Below are 26,621 nucleotides of genomic sequence, written 5' to 3' on the forward strand. Positions count from 1 at the left end.
ACTTCACTGTCCACTATACCACTAATTTTGGTGTCGTCTGCAAACTTACTAATCACACTACCTACATTCTCATCCAAATTATAAATATATATGGCAAACAAAAGACTGTGACCCGTACACTAGGGCAAACATCCTCCATGCATCCAGTCTGTCCAGTCCTGTCAGATTTTGTACATTTCAGTGGGATTCATCTCTTTCTTCTAAATTCTGGAGAATATAGGTCTAAATTGACCTAATTTCTATTCAAATAACAGTCTTACCATGCCAGGAATCAGTCTGGTGAAACTTTGCTGCCCTACCTCTATAGCAAGGATATCCTTTCTTAGGATATTTCTTCATACAACACAGAAGAAGGCCCTTTGACCCACTGTGTCCATGCCAACCATCTCCATTTGCCAGCACTTGGTCCATAGCCTTCAATGCCTTGGCGATTCAAGTCCTCATCCAGATACTTCTTAAATATTGTGAAACATTTAAAACCTGTTTTCACCACTCTTCCAGGCAGTGTGTTCCAGATTACAACCACCATCTGGGTGAAAAAAAATTCCTCAGATCGCTCCCTAACCTTCTTACTCTTCACTTTAATGGAAGAGTAATGTTTCACATAATGGAAACATCTGGTTTAGATGTTTCCATTATGAGGAAATGTTTCTCACTATTCAACTTATTTATCTATGCCCCTCATGATGTTGTATACCTCTGTCAGGTCCCCTTAGTCTCCTTCCCCACCAAGGAAAACAAACTCAGGCTATCCTACCTGTTCTCATAACTGAAACGTTCCATTCCAGGCAACATCCTAGTAAATATCCTCTGCACCCTCTCCAGTGCAATCACATTCTTCATATAGAGTGGTGACCAAACCACAGACAATACTCAAGCTCTGGCCTAACCAAGGATTTATGAAGTTGTACAATGGCCTCCATGCTCTTATATTCTATGTCCTATCTAATGAAGGCCAGCGTCATATATGTCATCTTCACCAGCTTAGCAATTTGTGCTTCTATCTTAGGGATCCATGAACATGTACACCAAGATCCCTCTATTCCTCAATATTTCCAAAGTGGATGATGCATGTAACAGAATGAATGGTAATAAGAAAAAGTAAAGGAGTAATTATTGGTCTAGAGGAAGTAGAAATGCGAATAGCAGGGGCTGTAATGTGTGTTGTCAAAAGATGAGGTGCTTTTCCTTGAGCATACATGATCTACAATGGAACAACATAGCACATGGAGGTCAGAGTAGTGAGAGTGCAAGCAGGAAGGAGAATTAAAATAACAAGTGACTGGTAGCTTGGGGTCACACTTGCTGACTAAACAAAGGTATTCTAAAAAAAACTCATCAATCAGTCCCTTTGGGATGACTGCACTCAAGATGCCTGTCTTGTATCTAGTCTTGCATGAATCCAAATTTTTCATGTGCTGATGAGATTCTCAGGAAATATTAGGATACCTTTCACTATTTATGTATTCCTTATTTTTCTTAGCCTGCGTGCAAGGTTTGCATTAGAAGATATTCCATTTAACCAGCTACATGGGAGTCAGGACATTGAAACTGCAATGAAGGAATTACAGTTTTTCTTTCCTGTCGAACATACATTGGTGGCAATTAAACCTGATACTGTACGACAAAACAAAGGTAGGTGCCATAGAGTAGGAGAGGAAAAATATAGTATTTGCTTAATATTATTTTAGAGAAGCCTAGTAAGTACACAAAGGAGAAAGAAGTAGAGGGATATATTGATGTTGTTAAATGTAAAAGGGTGGGAGGTGGGTTTATAATGCTTGAATCGATTAGGTCAAGTGACCTGTTTCCGTGCTTACATGAAATATGATTTCATTTTATGTAATTAAAGATTACATAACTGCATTCAGGGATTGCTCACTGCTTGATTTAAAACACTATTAAAATGATTAAAATAATACTTAAGCTATTTATTTGTTTAAACATTTTTGAAATAAAATTTCCAAAATATTGTACTCCAGAACTTGGGGCTTGAAAATTGATTTTTGCCAGAACTGTTTCCAAGCATGATGCGAACACCTTCATCTCTAAAATAGCAGGGTGCAACAGAATTCTGATTACAAGCTGGATGTGCACTGATGGTTATATTGGTATGAATATTGATAGGGGCATCGAAGGCCCAGATAAGAAAGATTGATATCCTTTCCATCTACAAACAAAGGCCAGATGCCCTTTTGGAACTCCCGATATAAAATTGTGTTGTTCTGAATATAGTTAGTGTTGTGTTGACTGCATTTCAGAAAACCAAAGCTACACAGAGCTTAACCTGTAGTTCATCAAGGGATCACAGCACTGTGCTAAAGATGTATACTTGTAAAACAGATGGTCAAGGGGTTCCCCACAGTAAAATTGCTAATTTTTCTAACCACCTTTCATATCCTCCCAATCATGTTGGAACTATCTTTTTCCTGCTACCCTGTCCTAATGAAACTGAACATATGCCACAGTTCACTTGATCGATAATAATGTCTGAAGTCTAATATTAAGTGAACCCTGGAATATGCCAGCATATAGATTTCTAGGCCACTGAATCAGGAAGCAAAAAGATGCAGTACTTCTCCTTTTAAATGACCAAAACAAGTCATAATACCTTCAGGATACAGATATCATGAGAACATAAGAAATAGAAGCAGTTGTGGGCCATTCAGCTGCTTGACCCTGCTCTGCCATTTAACAAGATCATGGCTGATCATCTACTTCAGTGTATCTTTAATGTCTTAAAGTCTATTGATTTGTATCTTGAATGTACAAAAATCCTTCGATTCACAAATGATTGACTTATGAATTTTTATGATGCCAATGACTCTTGGGAGGAGATACAAATCGAGATTTTCAATGCTGTTTTTCAGATAGGGAACACTGTACTAATATATGCATAATGCAGTTATATGTATTAATTATTTGGATGTGAATGTAGTAGATCTGATTAGTACATATCCATGTTACACAAAAATTGGTAGTGTTGTTGATATTATGATAGTCTTAGGCTACAAGGAATTGTCGACGTTTCAGGTTGAAATCCTACATCAGGATTGTACCTCCTTAGACTATAAGATAACTTTGATGAGTTGCTAAGGTGGGCAGAGAAATAATAGATGGAATTTAATTCTGGCGATGGTGTGAATTGATGGCTATTGGGAGGACTAATAAAACATGCACAATGAATGGTAGGGCTATAGGGAGAATTGAGAAACAGGGAGATCTTGGAGTACAAATCCAAGGACCCTTGAAGGCAACAACACAAATAGAAATGATGGTTAAAAAGGCATAGGGGGCACTTGCCTTCATTAGCCGGGGCATAGAAAAAAAGAGCAGGGAAGTTATGGTCCAATTTTATAAAAATTGGTTAAGCCAAAGGTGAAGTACTATGTATGTTTTGCTCACCACTCTATGAAAGGATGTGATTGAATTTGAGAGGATGCAGAGAAGATGCAACAAAATTTGACTGGGATAGAGTATTTCAGTTATATGGGGATACTGGATTGGTTAAGTTGTTTCTTTTGGAGTTGAGGTGTGTACCCAAGAGAGTTTCTTAAAGCAGTATGTGGATAGTCCAACTAGAGGAGGGGCCATACCGGACCTTGTGTTGGGAAATGAGCCTGTCCTGGTGACTGACTTTTCAGTGGGGGAACATTTAGGAGCAGTTAATGTAATGCTATTACAGCGCCAGCGACCCGGGTTCAATTCCAACTGCGGTCTGTAGGGAGTTTGTATGTTCTTCCCATGACTGTGTGGGTTTCCTCTGGGTGCTCAGTTTCCTCCCACATTCCAAAGACATTTGGGTTAGGAAGTTGTGGGCATGCTATGTTGGCGCCAGAAGCGTGGTGACACTTGCGGGCTGCTCCCAGAACATTCTATGCAAAGATGCATTTCACTGTGTATTTTGATGTACATGTGAATAATAAAGGAATCTTATCTTAAGTATTAAGATAGCAATGAATAAGGATAAGTATGGACCTTGTGGGAAAGTATTAGATTGGGGGAGGGCAAATTACATGAGTATTAGGCAGCAGCTAGGGAGAGTTCATTGGGAACAGCTGTTTTTTGGGCAAGTTCACATCTGACATGTGGACATTGTTTAAGACCAACTGTGAAGAGTAAAGGACTGGTATGTTCCAGTAAGAAGGGAGGACAAGGATGGCAAGGTAAGGGAACCTTGGATGTCGAGAGAGGTTGTAAATTTAATCAAGAAGGAAAACAAAGCATGTGTGAGGTTTAGGAAGCTAAAATTGAACAGGGTCCTTGAGGAATATAAAGAAGCCAGAAAAGAGAGTCATAGAGCAATACAGCATGGATACAGGCCCTTTGGCCCAACGTTGTCCCAGTGTCCTGCATTTGCCCCATATCTCTCCAGGCCCCTCCCTCCATGTACTTCTTAAATGATACTATTGTACCAACCTCAACCACTTCCTTTGGTAGCTCATTGCATATACTCACCCACCTCTGCATGAAAAAGTTGCCCTTTAGGTCCCTTGTAAATCTTTCCTCTCTCACGCTAAATCTATGCACCCTAGTTTTGGACTCCCCTACTCTGGGGAAAAGACTGTTACTATCCACCTTATCTATGCCTTTCATAATTTTAAACACTTCTATAAGGTCGCCTCTCATTCTCCTATGTTCCAAGGAAGAAAGACCTAGCCTGGCCAACCTCTCTCTATAACTCAGGCCCACTAGTCCTAGCAACATTTTCATAAATCTTTTCTGCACTCTTTTCAATTTAACCACGTCTTTCCTATAACAGGGTGACCAAAAGTGTAACCAGTACTCCAAGTGTGGCCTCTCCAATGACTTATACAACTACTCCTATACTCAGTACCCTGACTGATGAAGGCCAACATGTTAAATGCCTTTTTCACAACTCTGTCTACCTGTGATGCTGCTTTCAGTGAACAATGCACTTGTACTCCTAGATGCCTCTGCGCCTTTACACTCCCCAGTGCCCTACCATTCATAGTATAAGTCCTACTTTGGTTTGATTTTCCAAAATGTATCACCTCACACTTATCTGTATTGAAATCCATTTGCCACTCCTCGGCCACTTCCCTAACTGATCAAGATCCCTCTGTAATCTACGATAATCTTCTTCACTATCAACAACACGTCCTAATTTCGTGTCATCTGCAACTGTGTGATCAAGCCTTGAGAATCCCCCCCCTTCCCCCCACCAGCTCTCCTTATTCCCTCAAGAAGGGAATTAGGAGAGCTGGGGGAGTGGCATAAAAAGTCCTTGACAAGTAGGATTAAAGAGATTCCTAAGACATTCTTTACATACATCGAGAGCAAGGCGATAACGTGGAGAGGTTAGCACCACTCCAGTAAAAAGAAGGGAAAATGTACTTGGAAGCGGAGGATGTGGGTGAGGTCATAAATGAGTACTTTGCATTAGTGTTCACCAAGGAGAAGAATATGGGGGATAGTGAGACCAGTCTGGAGCATGCCAATGTGCTAGGGCATTTTGGGATAAAGAAAGAGGTAGTATTGGGCCTTTTGAAGAACATTAAAGTAATGTTAGAGAAGACGATTGCACAGTTCTTGTGGAGACTAAGTCCTGACTTCACTTCGAGGACACTCTCTGTTGTGTTATGTTGCACTACATACTTGCAAATTGGAATAGTTTCAGAAAAAATCCAGCAGCTCACAAATATGCATCCATGAACCCCTGTAGATCATCTGCAGTAGCAGAAATGTATACTACCAAAATCCCAGAATGTAGGTCATCAGTTCCTGGGGACTTATTGCATTTTGATCCCATTAACTTATAGAGTCATAGAGTAATACAGCATGGAAACAGGCCCTTCAGCCTAACTCATCCATGCTGACTATGGTACCCACCAAGCTAGTCCCACTTGCCTGCATTTGGCTCCTATACCTCTAAACCCTTCCTATCCATGTACTTATCCAAATGTCTTTTAAATATTGGACCAGCCTCAACTACTTCCACTATATACGCACCACCCTCTACATGAAGAAGTTGCCCCTCAGGTCCCTATTAAATCTTCTACCTCTCACCTTAAACCTATGCCCTCTAGTTTTTAGTTCCCCTTCCCTGGGAAAAAGACTATGTGCGTTCAGCTTATCTATATCCATCATGATTTTATACACCTCTGTAAGGTCACCCTCAATCTCCTACGTTATAAGGAATAGTCCCAGCCCGCCCAACCTCTTCCTATAACTCAAATCCTGGTAGCATCCTGGTAAATCTTCTCTGCACTCTTTTCAACTGAATGATGTCCTTCCTATAACAGGGTGATCAAAATTGTACACAATACTTCAAGTGCCATCTCACCAACGTCCTTTATAACTGCAACATAACATCTTAACTCCATACTCAATGCCCTGACTGATGAAGGCCAGCGTGTCAAACGCCTTCATCACCACCCTGTCTACCTGTGACACCACTTTCAACAAACTATGCACTTGTACTCGTAGGTCCCTTTGTTCCACAATACTCCCTAGGGCCCTACCATTCACTGTATGGGCCCTACCATTCACTGTATAAGCCCTACCCTGGTTTGACTTCCCAAAATCCAACAATTCGCACTCATCCGAATTGAAAGCCACTTGACTATCTTCGGCCCACTTACCGAGCTGATCAAGATCCCCCTGTAATTTTTGATAACCTTTTTCACTGTCTATGATACCACCTATTTTAGTATCATCCGTAAATCTACTAACCATGCCTTGTACATTCACCCCCAAATCATTTTTTAAATAACAAACAACAAAGATCCCAGCACTGACCCCCAGAGGTACACTGCTGGTCACAGGCCTCCCGTCCGAGAAACAACCTTCAACCATCACTCTCTGCTTCTTACCATTGAGCCAATTACAAATCCTATTAGCTATGTCTCCCTAGATCCCATGCGATCTAACCCTTGTTGACCCTTACCTCACTCAAACTGACTTAGGTTAGGTAAATGACCACACAAACTTAATTAATTCAAAACTCACACTTTATTGTATCTATGCAAATATCCACGTAAATTATGTTGACCCAGGGCCAACAACTTAAGTCCTGAATACTATTGTTCCCTTTGTGCCAATACCCACTCCAACTTACAACACTGAAATAGGGGATCTCCCATTGGCCAAACGATTGATCCTTCTTCTTCCTGCACCTGCCATGGGGGTCTTCTTTGCATTAGTTAGTCTCCAGAGTTCTCGCTGCTTTACATCTGAAGTCCTCCATTTTTATCCTCGTTCTTATCAGATCGATCTGTTGTGTTTCGATTTCATTGGCTCAGGCTTATCTGGCTAGCCTGTGTCAGCTTCTCATTGAATCTGGCCCAAGGCTACAAGCAGTATTACTTTATTACTCTTCCACCAGACTTGGGCCTCATGTCCCTTTCTTTGTTCTCCCTGAGTCAGACCAGTTCAAGCCAGTTTAGCCAGGTCAGCCAAACACTGGACTCAGGTTACTTCAGGTCACAGACACAGACTACCCTTTTCATAAGCCTGCATCTTCTATCTTACCAAGATCATCTCACAAACAACTTCTTATTTGGAAATGATCTCTAGTTTAGCAGATTATTGGCAGGGGCCTCATTGTGTCCACTTTTAGTTGCTTTGATCAAGCCGTCCCTGAGGAAGAACCAGTTCACAAAGCAGTTCACAAAATGGAGGTTGCGGAACAGTCTCACAAAACAACATCCTCCATTCCTTCCACCACAGCAAGAACAAAGAGATTTGGTTTGTCTACTTCCACTGTCCTTGACATTCCAGTTAGATGTTTTTTCCCATATTTTAATTCCTTCATGGCCAACATCTTCCCCCTTTTCATCCACAGAAAATTCTAGGGATCACATTAATTTAAGTCCAGGTGAATACAAGCCAAGAGGAAAACCAGCATTCATGATTACATCAACTAATGTTGGTATAATAAAAATATTAGTAAAATATTTTGTATAAGGTCAGATAAAAACACTGCAAAAGGTTTTGAATGGCCCTTAGCATGCATGCATCTAAATTGTTTAAGTTGCCACTGAAAGACGCTTAAGAAAATACATTGGATAATCATTAGAACAAAGAGTTGAACGATAATAAAGCATAAAAGAATACAAATTAAAGGATGTGCATTAACAGCCAGACCCCATTTCCAAACCTTATTCCAAAGGGAGGGATTCTGCAAAATATCATTAGCTAAATCCACATGATCTTTAATAGTCGTGGATAATTCATCCCATTGTCTGATAATGGCTATATTAGTATTGATAACTCTATCCCATTCTGCAGTAAAATGAGGAATGGGGGAAGGGCAGTAGGTACATATCTAGGTAAGTCCTCAACAGTATCGTTGATATATATACTTAGGTGAATGGGTGGTTTTACCACAGGTTTGGGTAATACTTGTCTGGCCAAAACTAAGTCTCTTGAAACATTGGAGATAGAAATGTTGGGGCTATACAAACTGCAATTTAAAGACCTCTTTTTATAGCATGTGCTTGAAATGACAATGTAATAGGTATCATTCACCAAGGCAAATTTCAGGAATGTCCTGTTACTGGCAGGCAAGATAGATAGAGAACATTTATCCTAAGAAACAAAACCACAATCTAGTAACTCTGTCTTAACCAGATCCTCTGGATCGACCCAATATTCTTCCTTTTGATGACAGAAAGTCAATTTTATCCCCCTTGTGGATCCCTGCCACTTTATAGCATGGTTGGTTGGGTTACTAAGTGAAATCCATACTTCTTTCTAATATCTCCCAATGTTATGAACTTTGTATAATGGGTATGTTTGGTTGTCGCTATGGTAAGAAATAAGAAGAACTGGCCCAATATACAGTGGTTCAGACCCATCTCTACAATTTCCAACGAGATGATTGGTCAAAGTGAATTCCCTAATGTGGCACCCTGAGGTGCTGGTGCTTACCCACTCATTCAATTGTTCATCTGAAATCCAATCAGGAACCCTATGGTTCTTGAATTGCACTATATTGATCCCAACTACAGAAAGTAACCATGAGGTATACGTTGTACAAACATCATCCTTAATATGTTGAGTAGTTTTATTATTAACCCTGTCAATAATTAGGTTTGTCATATATCGCAAGGGTTGTAAAATATGGAGCATATCCGAAATGTTTGCATGTTGCTTGCCTAGAGTGTTAATCCCTCCCATATATCCTAATAATATCAATTCACAATTTCTTTCACCTTTTGCAGTAGAGAATTCAACTGAAGGTTTACCTCCGCAATACCTTGTGTATTTACCATAGAAACTCCAGTGGCGTATCCCAATCCCATAAATTCAATAAGCTCCCTTCTTTGCCTCTCTCATGTTTTAAATTCTAAATGGGTGAACTGTTTAATTAATAGATGTTGGAAAAAGCTCCTGGAGGCTTATTCCACACCAGCTGGGAATTTGGAGTGAGTCAAGTTGAACAACACTGGCACAGGTCTATAATCTGGTGCTAGGATAATTCATTCTTCTGTTTCTTGCAAATCATGTCCTATCCCCCTTGTATCTATCTGGGCCTCATCACACACCAAAGGACTAGTAACAATAGGTACTGCAATAGTTGTGGTATCAGTTGTCGTTGGTTGACCCTACCGTGGGGATAGGTGTTGGGGAAAGGTCTCAGGCAGCAGAGCAACTGAAATGGAGTTGCCAGGAATACACACTTACTGATCACCTTGTTTCTGATTTGTATTCATGCCAACATTACCATTACATTCAAAATGAAGTTGTATTCAATTGATCAGCCTTTTGTTACCCGAAGTCGGACCCATAAAAGAGTGACTTCCCACTGTCATCCGAGCACTTCCATCCTTTCCCCAAGTCACCATTACTCTATCACAATTATCGACAGATCTCAGTCTTTTGAAAAATTTTGTTTAGCTTCTTCATAAATTCATACAACCATTTCACCTTCCTCTTCCACACATTACCAAGGTATCTGACAGGATGGAAATACAGTTTTTCGTGAACGTTGCAAATTATTCATTTGCAACGAACCTAATCTTCATTCCTTGCATCTGTCTGGGTGAATATTCAATTGGCCAATAGTACAGTTTATTGTACAACATGTAACCTTCAACAGGACCTTCAAACACTTTCAGGCCACTCTGCAATAGTATACCAACACTGATTATTTTCAGATACCTGAAAAAAATGTCAAGAGCAGTTTCTGTACTTATCTAATCATCCGATACTTCCTCTAAATTCAACTTGTCCATCTCCCGCATTATTCCCGTAAGGTCTCTCTCTCATTGTCTTGCCCTTGTTTCAGCAATTGCTTAGCCTTAACCCTTCAGTCCTTGTCTTGATACAAACAGTCCCTTGGGATCTTTTGCTATCATAACTTGACATTCGTGCAGTTCTCCGGTATAATTAAAATTATCTGCAACTATATCTCATTGGTCAGCATGGACTCAGTGGCTGTAGGGCCTGTCTCCATGCCATATTGCTATCACTCATCTCAAACCTGCAGTAGCAATGTTCTGAAAGGCAGGGCTGACTGACTGAACCATCTAATTTGACCATTCAGCAACAGCTAGATAGTTGTGTGTCCTTTGTTATTATGGTGAGGGAATTAGGGCTGATGATGTAAGTAAAATGCCGAACTGCCATTTGGACCAACCCACTATTTAATTTGCATTTTACAGGACAAACACTATAATTTCATCAAAACAAATTCTTCCAACGGAACTCAAGCTCAAAATCATATGGTGTCACAACCAGTCTCCCTGTCTCCGGTGTCTCCTGGACTCTCCCCCATTATCATAGGCACTACTGGGGCCAGGGGGGCTGAAGGCTCAACGTCCTCATGGAGAGGTCCAGAACAAGGCAGGCCATTCCCCCAATCATCCTCACAATTGTAGTATAATCTTATTCACCAAATCACCCCAATCTGTATCACCATCATCGTTAGTCCTCACCCCAAATGAACATATCAATCCTTTCTGGGCCGAGAGTTGACCTTGCAGCTTCTCCATCTGCTTTAAACACCGGTGTGATTGGTGCTGTTTGCCCTCTTATCTAGATTGGTGCTGTTTGTCCTCTTATCTAGTGCCGAATTCTGCACTACATTGGTAGCAGTCTGTAAATCCTGACACTGACTTCTCCATTTCTTTACTTCTATATTCACCTTTGTACACTATGTTTGTTCCATATTTTAATTCCATCATGGCCAACGCCACCCAGACTAGCCTGCCAAGCAGGACCTTGTCAAAGGCCTTACTAAAGTCGATATAGACAACATCCACTGCCCTACCCTCATCTGTCTTGGTTACCTCTTTGAAAAACTCAAGAGATTTGTCAGACATTATTTCCCATGCACAAAGCCATGCTGACTATCCCTAATTATCCCTTGCCTATCCAAATATTGATAGATCCTGTCCCTCAGAATCCCCTCCAGTAACTTACCCACCACTGATGTCAGACTCTAGTTCTTGTAGTTCTTTGCTGCCCATCTTAAATAATGGTACAGTATTAGCCCCCCTCCAGTATTCTAGAACTTCACCTTTTGGTAAGGATGAAGCAAATATCTCTGCAAATGCCTGCACAATTTCTTCCCCAGCTCCCCACAAAGACTGAGAATGCAGCAGGTCAGGCCCTGGGGATTTAAACACCTTAATGCATCCCAAGGCCACCAATACCTCCTCCCTGGTAATTTGTATTTGGTCCAAGACATGATCACTCATTTCCCTCACTTTTTTTGCATCGATCATTTTCTCCACGGTAAAAACTGATGAGAAATATTCATTAAATATCTTGCCCATCTCCTGTGGCTCCACACATAGATGGCCATGCTGATTTTTAAGGGGACCTATTCTCTCCCTTGCCACCCTTTTACTCTTAATATACCAATAGAATTTCTTGGGATTTTCCTTAACCCTGCCAGACATATCGATCTCATACCCTCTTTTTGCACTGCTGATTTCCCCCTTAAGTGTACTCCTACACTTCTAATAGTCTTCGAGGGATTCGCTTGTACCTGGTTGCCTAAACCCAATGAATGCCTCCTTACTTTTCCTGACCAGAGCCTACAAATCTCTCATCAACCAGGGTTTCCTAAACTTGCTAGCCTTGCCTGTCATCCTAGCAGGAACATGTTGCCCCTGGACTCTTGATAACACACTTTTAAAAACTTTCCACTCGCCAGTCGTCCCTTTACCAGCAAACACTCTCACCCAATTGGCCTCTGCAAGATTCACCTAATGTCTCCAAAATTGGCCCTTCGCCACAGAGTTATACAGCACAGAAACAGGCCCTTCGGCCCAACTCTTCCATGCTGGCCAAGTTGTCTACCTGAGTTAGTCCCATTTGCTTGCATTTGGCCCATATCCCTCTAAACCTTTCCTATCCATCCATCCATGTATCTGTCTAATGTGTTTTAAAAGTAATTGTACCCACTTCTATACCTTCCTTTAGCAGCTTGTTCCATATACCCACCACACTATGTGTGAAGAACTTGCCCCCTCGGGTCCCTTTTAAATCTTTTCCCTCTCACCATGCCCTCTAGGTTTAGACTCCCCTACCCTGGAAAAAAGACCATGACCATTCACCTAATCTGTGCCCCTCATGATTTTATATACCTCTGTAAGGTCACCCCTCAGCCTCCTATGGTCCAGGTAAAAAAAAGTCCCAGCCCATCCACCCTCTCCTTATAACTCAAGCCCTTCAGTCCTGGCAGCATCCTCGTGAATCTTTTCTGAACACTTTCTAGCTTAATGACATTGTTACTATAGTTGGGGGATCATAACTGCATACAGTACTCCAATTATGGTCTCACCAATGACTTATGCAATCCCAACTCCTATACTCAATGCCCTGACTAATGAAGGCAAGCATACCAAATGCCTTCTTCACCACCCTACCTACCTATGTCTTCACTTACAGGGAACTATGTACCTGTATCTCTAGGTCTCTCTGTTCTACAACATGCTCCAGGGCCATATCATTTACTGTGTAAGTCCTGCCCTGATTTAACTTACCACCTTGCACTTCTCTGAGTTAAATTCAATCTGCTATTCTTTGGCCCATTTTCCCAGATGATCTAGATCCCACTGTAATCCTATAATAACCCTCTTCACTATCCATTACACCACCAATTTTGGTGTTATCCACAAACTTACTAATCATACCACCTCATCCAACTCGTTAATATATATGACAAACCACAGGGGCCCTAATCCTCCCAACCTACCCTTCACTCTAACAGGAACAAGCAGTCCCAGAACTTTCCTTATCTCACTCTAAAAACCCTTTCACTTGCCAGACGTCCCTTTACCTGCAAATAGCCTCTCCTAATCAACTTTTGCAAGTTCCTGTCCAAAGCCTTCAAAGTTTGCCTTGCCCCAACTTAAACATTAACTTGTGGACCAGTCCCATCTTTTTTCATAACTATTTTAAAACTAATATACTTATGGTCACTGCTCCCAAAGTGCTCCCCCACTGACACTTCAGTCACTTGGCCTGCTTCACTTCTCAATAGGAGGTCCAGTGTTGCCACTTTCGAGTAGGGTCATCAACATATTGTTTGAGAAAACTTTCCTGGACACATTGAATAAATTCCACCCCATCCAAACCTTCTGCACTATGGTACTCTCAGTCAATATGAGCAGTTGAAATCACTATTATTCTCAAACCCATCTGTGATCTCCGTACATATTTGCTTCCTCATTCCCACAGACTCATGGGGGTCCTATAGTACAATCCCATCAAAGTGATTATCCTTATTTCTAAGTTCCACCCATATAGCCTCACAGGATGATCCCCCAAGAATATCCTCCACATACTGCCATGATGTGCTCCCTAATCAAAAATGCAAATCCTCCTCTCTTACCTCCACTTCTTTCACGCCCTTTGCATCTGTAGCCGGAATATTGAGCTGCCAGTCTTGCGGCTCCATCAACCATGTCTGTTATGGTTATAATATCACAGTCCCATCTACCAATCCATGCCCCGAGTTCCTCTGCCTTACCTTCTTGCATTAAAATAGATGCAGTTTAGTCTATCAGACCTTCCTCGCTCCTAGTCCAGATGAAGGTTTCCACCTGAAATCTTGACTGTCCATTTCCCTCCATAAATGCTGCCTGACCCACTGAGTTCTTCCAGCATCTTGTGTGTTCCTCTCGAGACAAAGCCTTGATATAAGGTTTTCAAAGTTTGCCAATTATACAAAAATAGCATGTTATGATGAGGACATTGTGATTCTGCAACAGGATATAGATTGGTTGAGTGACTGGGTAAAAACCTTGCAAATGGAGTTTAATGTGGTCATGCACTTTGGTAAGAGGAATCAAAAGGTGGATTATTATCTAAATGGAAAGAGACTGCAATTCAGAGGATTCCAGGTTTTCTAGTGCAGACAGTTCCAACAAGTATTTAAGAAAACATAAGGCATGTTGGCCTTTATTGTAAAGGGGTTGGAGTTTAGGAATAGGGAGGTTTTGTCACAGTTGTACAGGGTGTTGATGAGACTACACCAAGAATCCTGCATATATTTTCAGTCCTCTTACCTAAAAAAATAATATAGTGGCATTGGAGGCAGTCCAAAGGAGATTCACCAGGCTAATTCCTGGGGTGAAAGGGTTGTCTTCTCAAGAGAGGTTAGACAATTTGGGTTTGTATTCCTTAGATTTTGGAAGAATGAGGGGTGACCTTATTCAAACATATCGGATCCTAAGGGGGCTTGACAGGATAGATGTTGAGATGTTTCCACTAATAGGAGAGTCACGAACAAGAGGACATAACTACAAAATAAAGGGCAAGTCAGTTAAAACTAAGGTGTAGAAATTTCTTCTCTGGAATTCTCTGCCCCCAAGGGCAATGGAGACCAGGTCATTAAATATATTTTAGGTAGAGATCGATAAATATTTGAAAGATCAAGGAAGTGAGAGTTATGGGGGACTGGCACAGAAGTGGATTTGAGACCAGTGTAGATCATCCATGATCATATTGATTTTTGGGACAGGCTTGAAGGACCAAGCAGCCTACTCCTGCTCCTATTTTCTAACGTTCTTGTATATTTTAGATTTTTACTAATGCCAATGTCTTTGAGTACCTCATTTACTTAAGGCCTATTGTTCTTTGTTATCTCCAAGAACTTTTCTTTGTCTTCTTTCATAAATACTAGAGGAGGTCATGGAAGCTATGGAGTTCAGGAAAGAGAACAGTGATATACTGAAACATATCCACATTAGGAAAGAGGAGGTGATGATGGTCTTGAGGCACATAAAGGTGCATAAATCTCTGGGACCTGACCAGGTGTATCCTAGGATATTGTGCGAATCAAGGGAAGAAATTGCTGGGGCCCTGGCAGAGATCTTTTATCTTCCTTAGCCATGGGTGAGGTACTGGAAGACTGGAGGGTGGCAAATGTAGTGGCTTTATTTAAAAAGGGCTGCAATGTCAAGCCAGGGATATACAGGCTGGTGAACCTAACATCAGTGGTGGGATAGTTACTGGAGGAGATTCTGAGGGACAGGATCTATCTGCATTTGGAAAGGCAAGGACCGATTAGGGATAGTCAGCATGGCTTTGTGCATGGGAAGAAGTGTTTCACGAATTTGGATGAGTCTTTTGAAGAGGTGACCAAGAGGATTGACGAGGGCAGAGCAATGGACGTTGTCTACATGGACTTTAGCAAGGCCTTTAACAAGGTCCCACGTGGTAGGCTGGTTTGCAAGGTTAGATCAAATAGGTGCAAAATTGGCTTAGTGGTAGGGAGAAGAGAGTGGTTATGGAGGGCTGTTTTTCAGATTGGAGGCCTGTGACCAGTGGTGTTCCGCCAAATTCAGTCCCCTGCTGTTTGTCATATATGGTAACAACTTGGATGGGAATGTAGGTGGTATGATTAATAAACTTGCAGATGACACCAAAATTTGTGGTGTAATGGACAGTGAAGAAGGTTTTCCAAGGTCACAACAGGATTTAGATCAACTGGGAAAGTGGGCAAATGAACTGCAGATGGAATTTAACTCAGACAAGTACAAAGTGGTGTATTTTGGGAAGTTAAACCACTACTGGAGATACACAGTGAATGGCAGGGCCCTGAGTAGTGTTGTGGAACAAAGGGACCTAGAAATACACGTACATAGTTCCCTGAAAGTGGCGACACAGGTAGACAGGGTGGTGAAGAAGGTGTATGGCATGCTTGCCTTTATCAGTTGGGGCAGTGAGTACAAGAGATGAGACGTCATGTTACTGCTGTACAAGATGTTGGTGAGACCACACCTTAAGTGATGTGTACAATTCTGGACATCGTACTGCAGGCAGCACATGATTAAGCTAGACGGGGTGCAGAAATGTTTCAAAAGGATATTGGTGGGACTGGAGAGCTTGAGTAGTAGGTCGAAACTGGATATATTGGGACTGTTTTTCCCGGAGTGAAGGAGGCTGAGTTGTGACCATAAAGAGGTTTATAAAGTCATCAGGGTCATAGATAAGGTAGATGGTCACAGTCTTTTTCCCTGGGTAGGGGAGTCTAAAACTAGAGGGCATTGGTTTAAGGTGAGAAGAGAAAGATTTAAAGGGGAGCTGAGGGGCAAGATATAAAGGCAGGTACATTTACAGTGTTTAAAAGACACTTGGCCAGCTTCATGGATAGGAAAGGTTTAGAAGCATATGGTGAAACGCAGGCAAGTGCGACTTGCTCAGGTAGGCACTTTGAATGAGTTGGGTCAAAGGGCCTGTTTCCATGCTGTATAACTCTGTGACTCTACAAGACAGACGCAGACTATTTAATTTCTCTGCCATTTCCTTCCTTCACAAAATAATTTCTCCTGCCTTAGTCTGTAAGGGACCCACAATAACTTCTGCTACTCCTTTCCTTTCTGACTGCAAGAAACTTCAGAGAGTTGTGGACATAGCCCAGCGCATCACGGAAACCAGCCTCCCCTCCATGGACTCTTTCTTTATCAATGGCTTATTCTGTTCTGCTGAACTCTGAAACTTTCCCAATCCTCTGGCTTACTGCCTTTTTTGACACTAAAAGCCTTTTCCTTTGATCTAATATTATCTTTAACTTGATATCCTCTGCTGATCCAATTTTCCTGTTTTTTTGCCATATATACGTTCCTTATAAACTATGCATTAACTCTTTACTAGTGTAATGGAGTGATACATCACATAAACAGCCCTTTTGTTCCACCACATCCATGCTGACCAAGTATGTATCTTTACTAATCCCCCTTAATAGTGCTTGGTCCATCGCCGCCTTTGCCATGGCGATTTAAGTGCTCATCTAGATCATCTTTAACTGTCAAGAGAGTGCCTGTCTCCACCATCCACTTAGGCAGAGAGTTCCTCATTCCAGCCCCCTGGGTGAAAAAATCTTCCTCAGATCCCCTCTAACCTCTTACCCTTTATGCTAAACATATGCCCTCTAGTTTTAGATACCTTGACTATGGGTAAAGGTTTCCTATTATCTACCTCCCCATGTGACTCATAATTTTATATACCTCTGTGAGATCTCTTCTCAACCTCCTCTGTTCCTGGGGAAACAGCTTATGTAATTTCTCCTCCTAACTGAAATGCTTATGCAACTTGCACCAAGTTCCTGATTAAGTTATTATTCAATTTTTAAAATGTTATTTTTTTTGCGATCTCTCCATGGTCCCTGTAATTTCCCTCAGTTCCACAATCTGTTGAGATCTCTGCAATTCTGTCTATCTTCATATTCCCTGTATTAATTGCTGCCCTTTTGATAACATCCCTTCAATTTCCTAGGATCAGAACACTGGTATTCTCTCCCTAAACCTCTCACCTCCTTTAAAGACATTCCATAAATCTAACTTTCTGACTAAGCTTTTGGTGAGCTGTTCTAATATCTCCTTTTTGGCTTGGTGTCAAATATTATTTGATGCCATATTTGTAAAACATTTGTTTGTATTACAGGCACTATATAAATGGGTGTTGCTCTTATATTTATCAAAAGGAGCTAAAAGAAGCAAGCACTGGAGATACTTGATGTTTTTTGCTGATTATGAGGGTATCATTTGAAACAGATGGGAGAATAAGAAAATGGTAGAAAAATTTTAAAAATACATTGTCAAGGAAGAAGACAACGAAATACTGTCAGAAATATTTGAGAACCAGGGGTCCAGTGCAAATGAGAAAGTAAGACAGATAAGTTTTAATTTTAAAAAACTAATAAAGAAGTTAATGAACCTGAACATTGATAAATCCCAAGGACATGATGATCTATATCCCAGAGTTTTGAAAGAAATGGCTATGGAGATAGTAGATGCTCTCTCTATCATCTTCCAAAATTCTCTAGATTCTGGAACAATTCTTGCAGATTGGTGGGTAGTAAATGTGTCCTCACTTTCTAAGAAGTGAAGAAAAGAGAAAACAGCGAAATACTAACCCGTTATGCTGACATCAATACTGGGAATATTCTGAAATCAGTAATAAAAGATGTGATATGACATCTAGAAAACAATCATATAATTAAGCAGAGTCAACAGGGATTTATGAAAGGGACATCACGTTCAACTAATATATTGTGGGGATGTCTCAGAGCGATTGCAGAACATTCACAAAGAGGAGGATGAGCAGCCAGAAGTTTTGGGCAGGTTGGCACAAATTACATAGGTAGAAATAAAGATGAGGTCCTGTGGAATGAATATAGGGTATTAGGGAAGAAGTCAAGAAGTAAGACCTCCAGGGTAGAAATCTCTGGATTACTACTTGTGTGTTGTGATAGTGAGGGAAAGAATCAGAGGATATGGCAAATGAATGCGTTGCTGAAGAATTGGTGCAGAGGGCAGGGATTCAGATTTTTGGATCATTGGGATCTCTTCTGGGGCAGGGGTAACCTGTTCAAAAGGGACATGTTACACCTAAACTGGAGGGAAACCAATATCCTTGTGGGCAGCTTAGTTCATGCTACTAGGGAGGGTTTAAACTAGATTGGCAGGGGTGTGGGATCCTAAGTGGAAGTGAGCCAATTGAGAGGCAGGATAGTGATAGAAAAGACAGTGAAAGCAAATTTATAAAGCAGGACAGGAAGGAGCATGGCGAAGAGTGAGGAAAGTCGGTTGGATTAAATTGCATTTACTTCAATGCAAGAGGTCTAACAAGTAAGGCAGATAAATTTAAGGCATGGATAGGTACATGGGATTAGGATATTATAGCCATTATGGAGACATGGCTAAGGGAAGGGCAGGAGTGGTTCCTTACTGTTCCAGGATACAAGTGCCTTAGGCGAGATAGAGGTGAAGGAAAGAGGAGGGGGGAATTGCTTTTTTGATTAAGGGGAACATCACAGTGGTAGTTAGAGATGACATTACTGAAAGATCATCTGGTGAGGTTTTATGGGTAGAACTGAGAAAAAGGAAGGGGATGATCACCTTGTTGGGATTGAACAATAGGCCCCCAAATAGTCCTCAGTAATTAGAGGAACAAATATGCAGAGAGATTGGGGAGGGTTATAAGAATAATAGGATTGTCATTGTAGGAGATTTGACCTTTCCTATCATTGACTGGGATTGCCATAATGTTAAAGGTCACCCATTCTAGACCTTTATATACTGCCTGAGGACACTTTCCTGAACACACTGAATAAATTCCACCCAGAGGGCTCTACCAGGGAGGGGGCACAGCTTGATCTACTCCTGGGAAATAAGGGGGGCAAGTGACTGAGGTCACGATAGGGGAGCACTTTGGGATCAGTGACCGTAGTTCCGTTAGTTTTATAATAGCTATGGAAAGGGACAGGTTCGAGTTCTGAATTGGGGCAAGGTGAATTTTGACAGTATTAGTCAGGAGCTTGCAAAGGTTGATTGGGCTAGGTTGTTTGTGGGCAAAGGGACCTATGGTAAGTGGAAGGTTTTTATAAGTGAGGTAGCAAGAGTTCAGGGAATACATGTTCATGTTAAAGTAAAAGGCAAAGCAGCTGGAAGTTAGGAACCCTGGATTTCAAGTGATATTGTAACTCTGGTCAAGAAAAAGAAGGAGGCTTTGGTCAGATACAGGCAGCTGCAATCAGCTGAATCACTGGAAGTATATAGAGGATGCTGGAGTATACTCAAGAAGGAAATTCGGAAGGCCAAAAAGGGGCATGAGATGGCTTTGGCAAAGAAAATTAAGGAGAATCCTAAGAGATTTTTTAAGTATATTAAGGGAGAAAAATGACTAGGGAGAGAATAGAGCTCCTCAAACACCAAGACAGAAATATATGTGTGGAGCCACTGGAGGTGGGCAGAGTTCTCAATGATTATTTCTCCTCTGTTTTTGCCGTGGAGAAAGATGTGAAAACTTGGGAACCTGGTAAAGTTAATAGAGATATTTTGGGAGCAGTCCATATTGCAGTAGAAGAGGTGTTGCATGTGCTAAGATGTGTGAAGGTAGACAAATCTTCAGGTCTGAATGAGGTATATCCAAGAACACTATGGGACGCTAGAGAAGAAATTGTGGGAGGCCACGCTGAGATATTCACCACATCACTGTTCTCTGGTGAGGTGCCAGAAGACTGGAGGATCACAAATGTTGTGCCTTTATTTAAGAAGGGCTGTAAGGATAGACCTGGTAATTATAGACCTGTTAGCCTAACATCAGTGATCGGTAAGTTGCTAGAAAGCATTCTGAGGGATAAGATATACTTACATTTGGAAAGGCAGGGGTTGAATAGGGGTAGCTAGCATGGCTTTGTCCATGGGAGATGTTGTCTTATGAATTTGATTGAGTTTTTTGATGAAGTGGCAAGGAAGGTTGACGAGGGAAGAGTGGTAAATGTAGTAAATAAGGATTTCAGTAAGGCTTTTGATAAGGCTGCTCTGGAAGCTTAGATTGCATGGCATCCAAGGAGAGCTAGCAAATTTGGCTAGATAGCAGGAAACAGGGTGATAGTGGAAGGATATTTCTTAGACTGGAGGTCTGTGATTAGTGGTGTGCCCCAGGGGTTGGTGCTGGGTCCATTGTTATATGTCATCTATGTTAACGACTGTATGAGAATATATGAGGAATAGTTAGTAAGTTTGCAGTTGACACTAAAATAGATGGTATGTAGACAGTGAAGAAGGGTATCAAGAACTGGGTGGGACCTTGACCGGCTGAGTAGGTGGGCTGAGGAATGGCAAATTGAATTTACTTCAGATAAGTGTGAAGAGTTACATTTTGGAAGGACAAGTCAAGGTAGGACTCTTACATTGAATGGAAGGGCCCTAGGTACTGCTATAGAACAGAGGGACCTTGGAATACAAGTGCATAGTTTCCTTAAAGTGGAGTCACAGGTAGAGAGGTCAGTAAAGAAGGCTTTTGGCATTCTGGCCTTTATCAGTCAGGGTACTGAATATGGAAGTTGGGAGGTTATGTTGTGATTGTATAGGATGCTGGTGAGGTTACACTTGGAGTATTGTGTTCAGTTTTGATCACCCTGTTATAGGAAGGATGTACTTAAACTGGAAAGAGTGCAAAAAAGATTTACAAGGATGTTGCCAGGATTTCAGGGACTGAATTATAGGGAGAGGTTAGACAGCTGGGCCCTTACTCCTTGGAGCATAGGAGACTGAGGGGTGATCTCATAGAGGTATATAAAATCATCAGGGGCATAGATAGGGTGAGCAATCTTTTTTCCAGGTTTGAGGAATCACAAACTAGAGGACATAGTTTTATGGTTAGAGGCGAAAGTTTAATAAGAACTTGAGGGGTAACTATTTTACACAGATGGCGGTAGATATATGGAACCAGATGCTAGAGGAAGTGGTTAATACAGGTATATTAGATACAGTTAATAAGTATGTGGACAGGTATATGGATGACAAGAGTTTAGAGGGATATGGGCCAAGTGCTGGGAAATGTGATTAGCTTGAGTATACATTTTGGTTGGCATGGACATTTATGGGTTGAAGAACCTTTTTCCGTGCTGTATGATTCTATGACCCTATTGAAATTCTTTGAGGATGTGGAGTATTGGATGCCGTGTTACTGATTTTTGAAAGTCTTTTAATAGGATCCCACACAAGAGGTTGATGAAGTTAGAGCACATAAAATGGATGTAGTTGGCTCGTGGGTTGGTTAACAGATATAAAACAGTATAAATAGGTTCTTCACAGGTTGTGACTAATGGAGTACTGCAAGGATCGGTACATGCACTCAACTCTTCATAGTCTATATCAATGATTTGGCTGAAGGAACCAAATGTAACAAGTTTGCTGATGATACAAAGCTAAGTAGAACTGAGTAGTGATGAGATGTAAAGAAGTTTGAAGGGGATATAGACAAACTAAACAAGTGGGCAACAACATGGCAGGTGGAATACAATGTAGAAAAATGTGAAGTTATGCACAACATCTGTAAAAACAGAAATGCTGAGTATTTTTAAATGGCAAGAGATTGCAAAGCTAACAGCAGGTGCAGCATAACTAGGGAAACGAATGGTATGTTGGCTCTCATTGCAAGACAATTAGAGTACAAGGGTAAAGACATTTTACTACAAACATAAAGGGCCCTGGTGAGTGCATGCCAGGGGTATTGTGTATAATTTTGTTCTTATTAAAAGAATAAAGTAACTGCAGCAAAGATTGACAGACTGGTGGGTCTGTCACATGAGGAGAGATTGAGTAGGCTGTGCCTCTGTTCTCAAGAGCTGAGAAGAATAAGTGATGACCTAACTGAAACTAACAAAATTCTTAGAGGACTTGTCAGGATAGGTGCAGGGTTGTTATTTCCCTGGTTGAGGAGTTTAGAACTAGAGTTAAAGAGTCAGAGAGTAATACAGCTTGGAAACAGGTCCTTCGGCCCAACTTGTCCATGCCGACCATGGTGCCTACCAAGCTAGTTGCATTTGCCCATGTTTGGCCCATAGCCCTCTAAATCCTTCCTGTCCATGTACTTATCCAAATGTCTTTTTACATTTTGATTCGGAGTTACAGTATCAAAGTAGAGATAGACTATTTAGGACTAAATTGTCTTCACTCAGAGGGTGATGAATCTTCGGAGTTCTCTCACTAGAGGGCTTTGTCAACTCAGTCATTGATTGCATTCAAATCAGAGATCAATATATTTATAGATATGAAAAGTATAAAGGATGTGGGGATAGGATAGGAAAGTGGTGTTGAGGTAGCAGATCATCCATGATCTTACTGAAGGATGAAGCAAGCTTATGGGACTAAATGACATCTTTGTGTTCCTACTTTTATTATCTTATGTTCTTATTTATCAAATATTCTTTTTCAACCCTAGATATTATTATAGCCAAAATCCATGAAGGAAGCTTTACAATCTCTGCAATTAAATCAATTGTGATGTCCCAGGAGATAGCAGCAGAGTTCTACAAAGATCATGAAGAAGAGCCATTCTTCAACCAATTGATAGAAAGTGTATCTCAGTAAGTAATTAGGATTGTAAGTAGACCTTGCCTCATGGAAATGAGCTCACCCACTCTTTATGGTACTCTGAAGATACTAAATGTTATTGCAAAGAAACACAATTAAATAGTAATCCCCAGATTGTCCAGGACATGTATGATAATGTAAAATTGACAAAGAATGAAACAAAAGTGATTTAGCCTTATCATTCACCACCAGTTCCTAACTGGAATGCAGCCTGGTCTAATGGATTGAACATTCCTTCATGGGAAAATTCTAATCTCCTGTTTTGACTTAAGTACAATATTGACAAAAGGTCAAAAGGAACATCATAAACTAACATTACAGTTCTTTTAATGAAGTAGATTTGAAACAAACTATTTACAAATTCGAAGTCAGAGAAACGTTATCAGTCATAGAACTATGAATATTGAAGTAAGGGAGGATCTGAAATTAGACTGACACTGGAAACAATGTTTTGTGCTCATTAATTTCAGGTCTTTTATGGCAGCTGGAAATACTCAGCAGGTCAGGCTGCAGAGAGAGAAAACCTTTTCAGGTTGATGACCTTTCAACAGAACCACGTAAAGGTTTACTTACAGATTAAAAACTCATGGTATTGGGGTAGTACATTAGCAGGATAGAGGGTGAATTTGGAGTTATCCATTTTGGGAGAGAAAACAGAAAGGCTGAGTATTATTTAAATGGTGATAGATTGGAAATATTGATGTACAAAGTGATCTGGGTGTCGTTGTATCCTGGTCAGTGAAAGCAAACATTCAATTGCAGCCAGCAGTAAAGAAGGAAAATGGTATATTGGCCTTCATTGCATGAGAATGTGAATACAGGAGAAGGATGTCTTGCTGCGATTAGACAAGGCCTTGGCGAGACCACAGTTGAAGTACAGTGAACACATTTGTCCTTCTTACCTAAAAAGGGATATACTTGCCATAGAGGGAATGCAATAAACGTTCATCAGACTGATTCCCAGCATGGCAGGACTAATGTATGAGGAGATATTTCGTCAACCATGCCTGCACTCACTTGTGTTTTTTTCTTCTAAGCTCCTATATGTTTTAGTGCCATATTTCTTACCCATTATTATTTGTTTGTCTCTTTTGTCTATAAATGTTTCCTTATATCTTTCCTGTCAATGCCCTTGTAATTTTATCTACCTTTGTCAGCTCCTCCCTCAGTCTCCTCTGCTCTGAAGAAAATAAACCCAGCCTATCCAATATCTCCTCATTATTGAAATGCTCCTTCCCAGACAACATCTTAGTAAATCTCTTTTGCACGCTCTCCAGTGCAATCACATTCCTCCTATCCCATAGTGTGCCAACCAGAACTTCATACATTATGCCAACTGTGGCGTATCGGAAGTGTTATACAGTTGTACCAAGACCTCCACGTTCTTCTATCTTATGCCTAGCAAATGAAAGCCAGCATCCTGGATTCCTTCTTCACCACCATATCTACCTATGCTGCTACATTTGGGATCTATGAACTTGTACACCAAGGTCCCTCTGTTTCCTTAGAGCCCTACCATTCACAATGTGTGTCCTATCCTTATCAGACCTTTCAAAATGCATCACCTTGAACCTACTGGGTTTAAGTTCCATCTGCCATTGCTCTGAAGTTACCAGCTGATCATTCTATCACAAATCTCCAGTATCTCCTCATACAGCAGTCCTACTATCAACCACACCAACAATTTTCATGTCATTTGCACACTTACTAATTGTACCAACCACATTCATATCCAGATCATATATGACAAGCAGTAATGATTCTAACACCAATCCCTGTGGTGTACCCCTCGTCACTGTCTTTCAATCACAATAGCAACCATCCAACTACCACCCTCTGTCTCCTATTAACAAGCTAACTTTGGATCCAATGTGCCAATGTGCCTTGGATCCCATGGGATCTAACCTTTTGGACCTGCCTTCCATGTTAGACCTTGTCAAAGGCCTTACTATGTCAACCAGGTTGCCCTCATCAATATATGTTGCTACTTCTTAAAAAAAAATTAGCCAGACAGGATTTCCCACCAACAAAGCCACGTTGACTGTCCCCGATCAGCCCCTGCCTTTCCTAGTGTTTTCGAGATTGGGTTGATTAGGCTTATATTCACTACAGTTTGGTAGAATGAGAGGGGATACTAGATACCAGGAGATACAAGTAGAAAATACAAAATTCTAACAGGACTAGACAGGCTTGATTTGAGAAGGATGATTCCTCAAGGCAGGGGAGTCCAGGACCAGGGTTACATTCCAAGGATAAGGGGTAAGCTGTGTACAGCTTAGCTGAGGAGAAATTTCTTTTATCACTGAGTGATGAACCTGTAGAATTCACTCCCATAGAAAGTAGTTCAAGCCAAATCATTAAATTGAATTAACTTAAATGGAGTTTCTACCAAATACACCAAATGTTTTATTCTTTTAAATGTGGATGTTACACATATGCTTTGATTTTATATTACATATTTATTATCATTTTCCTCAATTTTCAAATATATTTCATCATCTACATACTAAATGCCTCACACAAATGCTTTGATTCCTCTTAAAATATCTACCTTCAGGCAACACAGTTATTTTATTATCTGGTCTTAAAAGTCTTTTTATATGGAGACAGTGTGGTGGCAGAATAACATCCATTATTTTCTCATTTATAAAGAAAAATTACAATTTAGTTTGTGGAAGTTATACCTTTTCAATTTGAACATACTGAAAAGAGGTATTGTAACATTTTTGGATATCATTTGTTACTTTATTAGAATGTTAAAGTTTTATTTCGGTTGTTTTAGGGGTCCATTAATGGCTATAATTCTCACCAAGGAGAATGCTGTTAAGGAGTGGAAGGAACTGATGGGACCTGTAGATCTTGAGCTGGCGAAGACATCTTTTCCAAATTCCCTTCGGGCTCAGCTTGAGTCTAGTATTTTAAAAAATGGGCTTCACAGTTCCTCCAATGCAAAACATGCTAAGGACCACATTAAGAAATTCTTTGGAGATACACTCCTAGATTCATTTGGAGTTGTTCTAGGTAATTTTATTATGATTCCAGTTTCTAAGTGCAGTGTAGTGTTTGCATATTTCAGTTCATCTATTAAGCAATGTGGTAACATTTATCAAACTCAGTACAAAATTTAATTTGTTTCACACATTTGCCAACCTCTACACAAGAAAGCAGATGCAAGAGTAAGGCTACCAGGACCCTCAAGCCTGCCTCACCATTCAATATGATCATGGCTGATCCGAGTTGGTCTCAGTTCCTCTTCTATGCCAGTTCCTCGTAACTCTCAATTCCTCAATCTTTCAAATATTTATCTATCTC

The 26,621-nt window shown here is 40.7% G+C and overlaps 1 protein-coding gene across 1 annotated transcript in view; it reads left to right on the forward strand.

Annotated features, from left to right (window-relative positions):
• LOC127574465 (thioredoxin domain-containing protein 6-like) overlaps positions 1-26,621 on the forward strand; it is a 91,372-nt gene that overhangs the window by 58,279 nt on the left and 6,472 nt on the right. The window contains exons 14-16 of the mRNA XM_052023484.1: positions 1,484-1,635; positions 23,158-23,302; positions 26,092-26,330. Coding sequence (XP_051879444.1) covers positions 1,484-1,635; positions 23,158-23,302; positions 26,092-26,330 — 536 coding nt within the window. The remainder of the gene's footprint in view (positions 1-1,483; positions 1,636-23,157; positions 23,303-26,091; positions 26,331-26,621) is intronic.

This window comes from Pristis pectinata, chromosome 9 (assembly GCF_009764475.1).
Source record: "Pristis pectinata isolate sPriPec2 chromosome 9, sPriPec2.1.pri, whole genome shotgun sequence".
NCBI lineage: Eukaryota > Metazoa > Chordata > Chondrichthyes > Rhinopristiformes > Pristidae > Pristis > Pristis pectinata.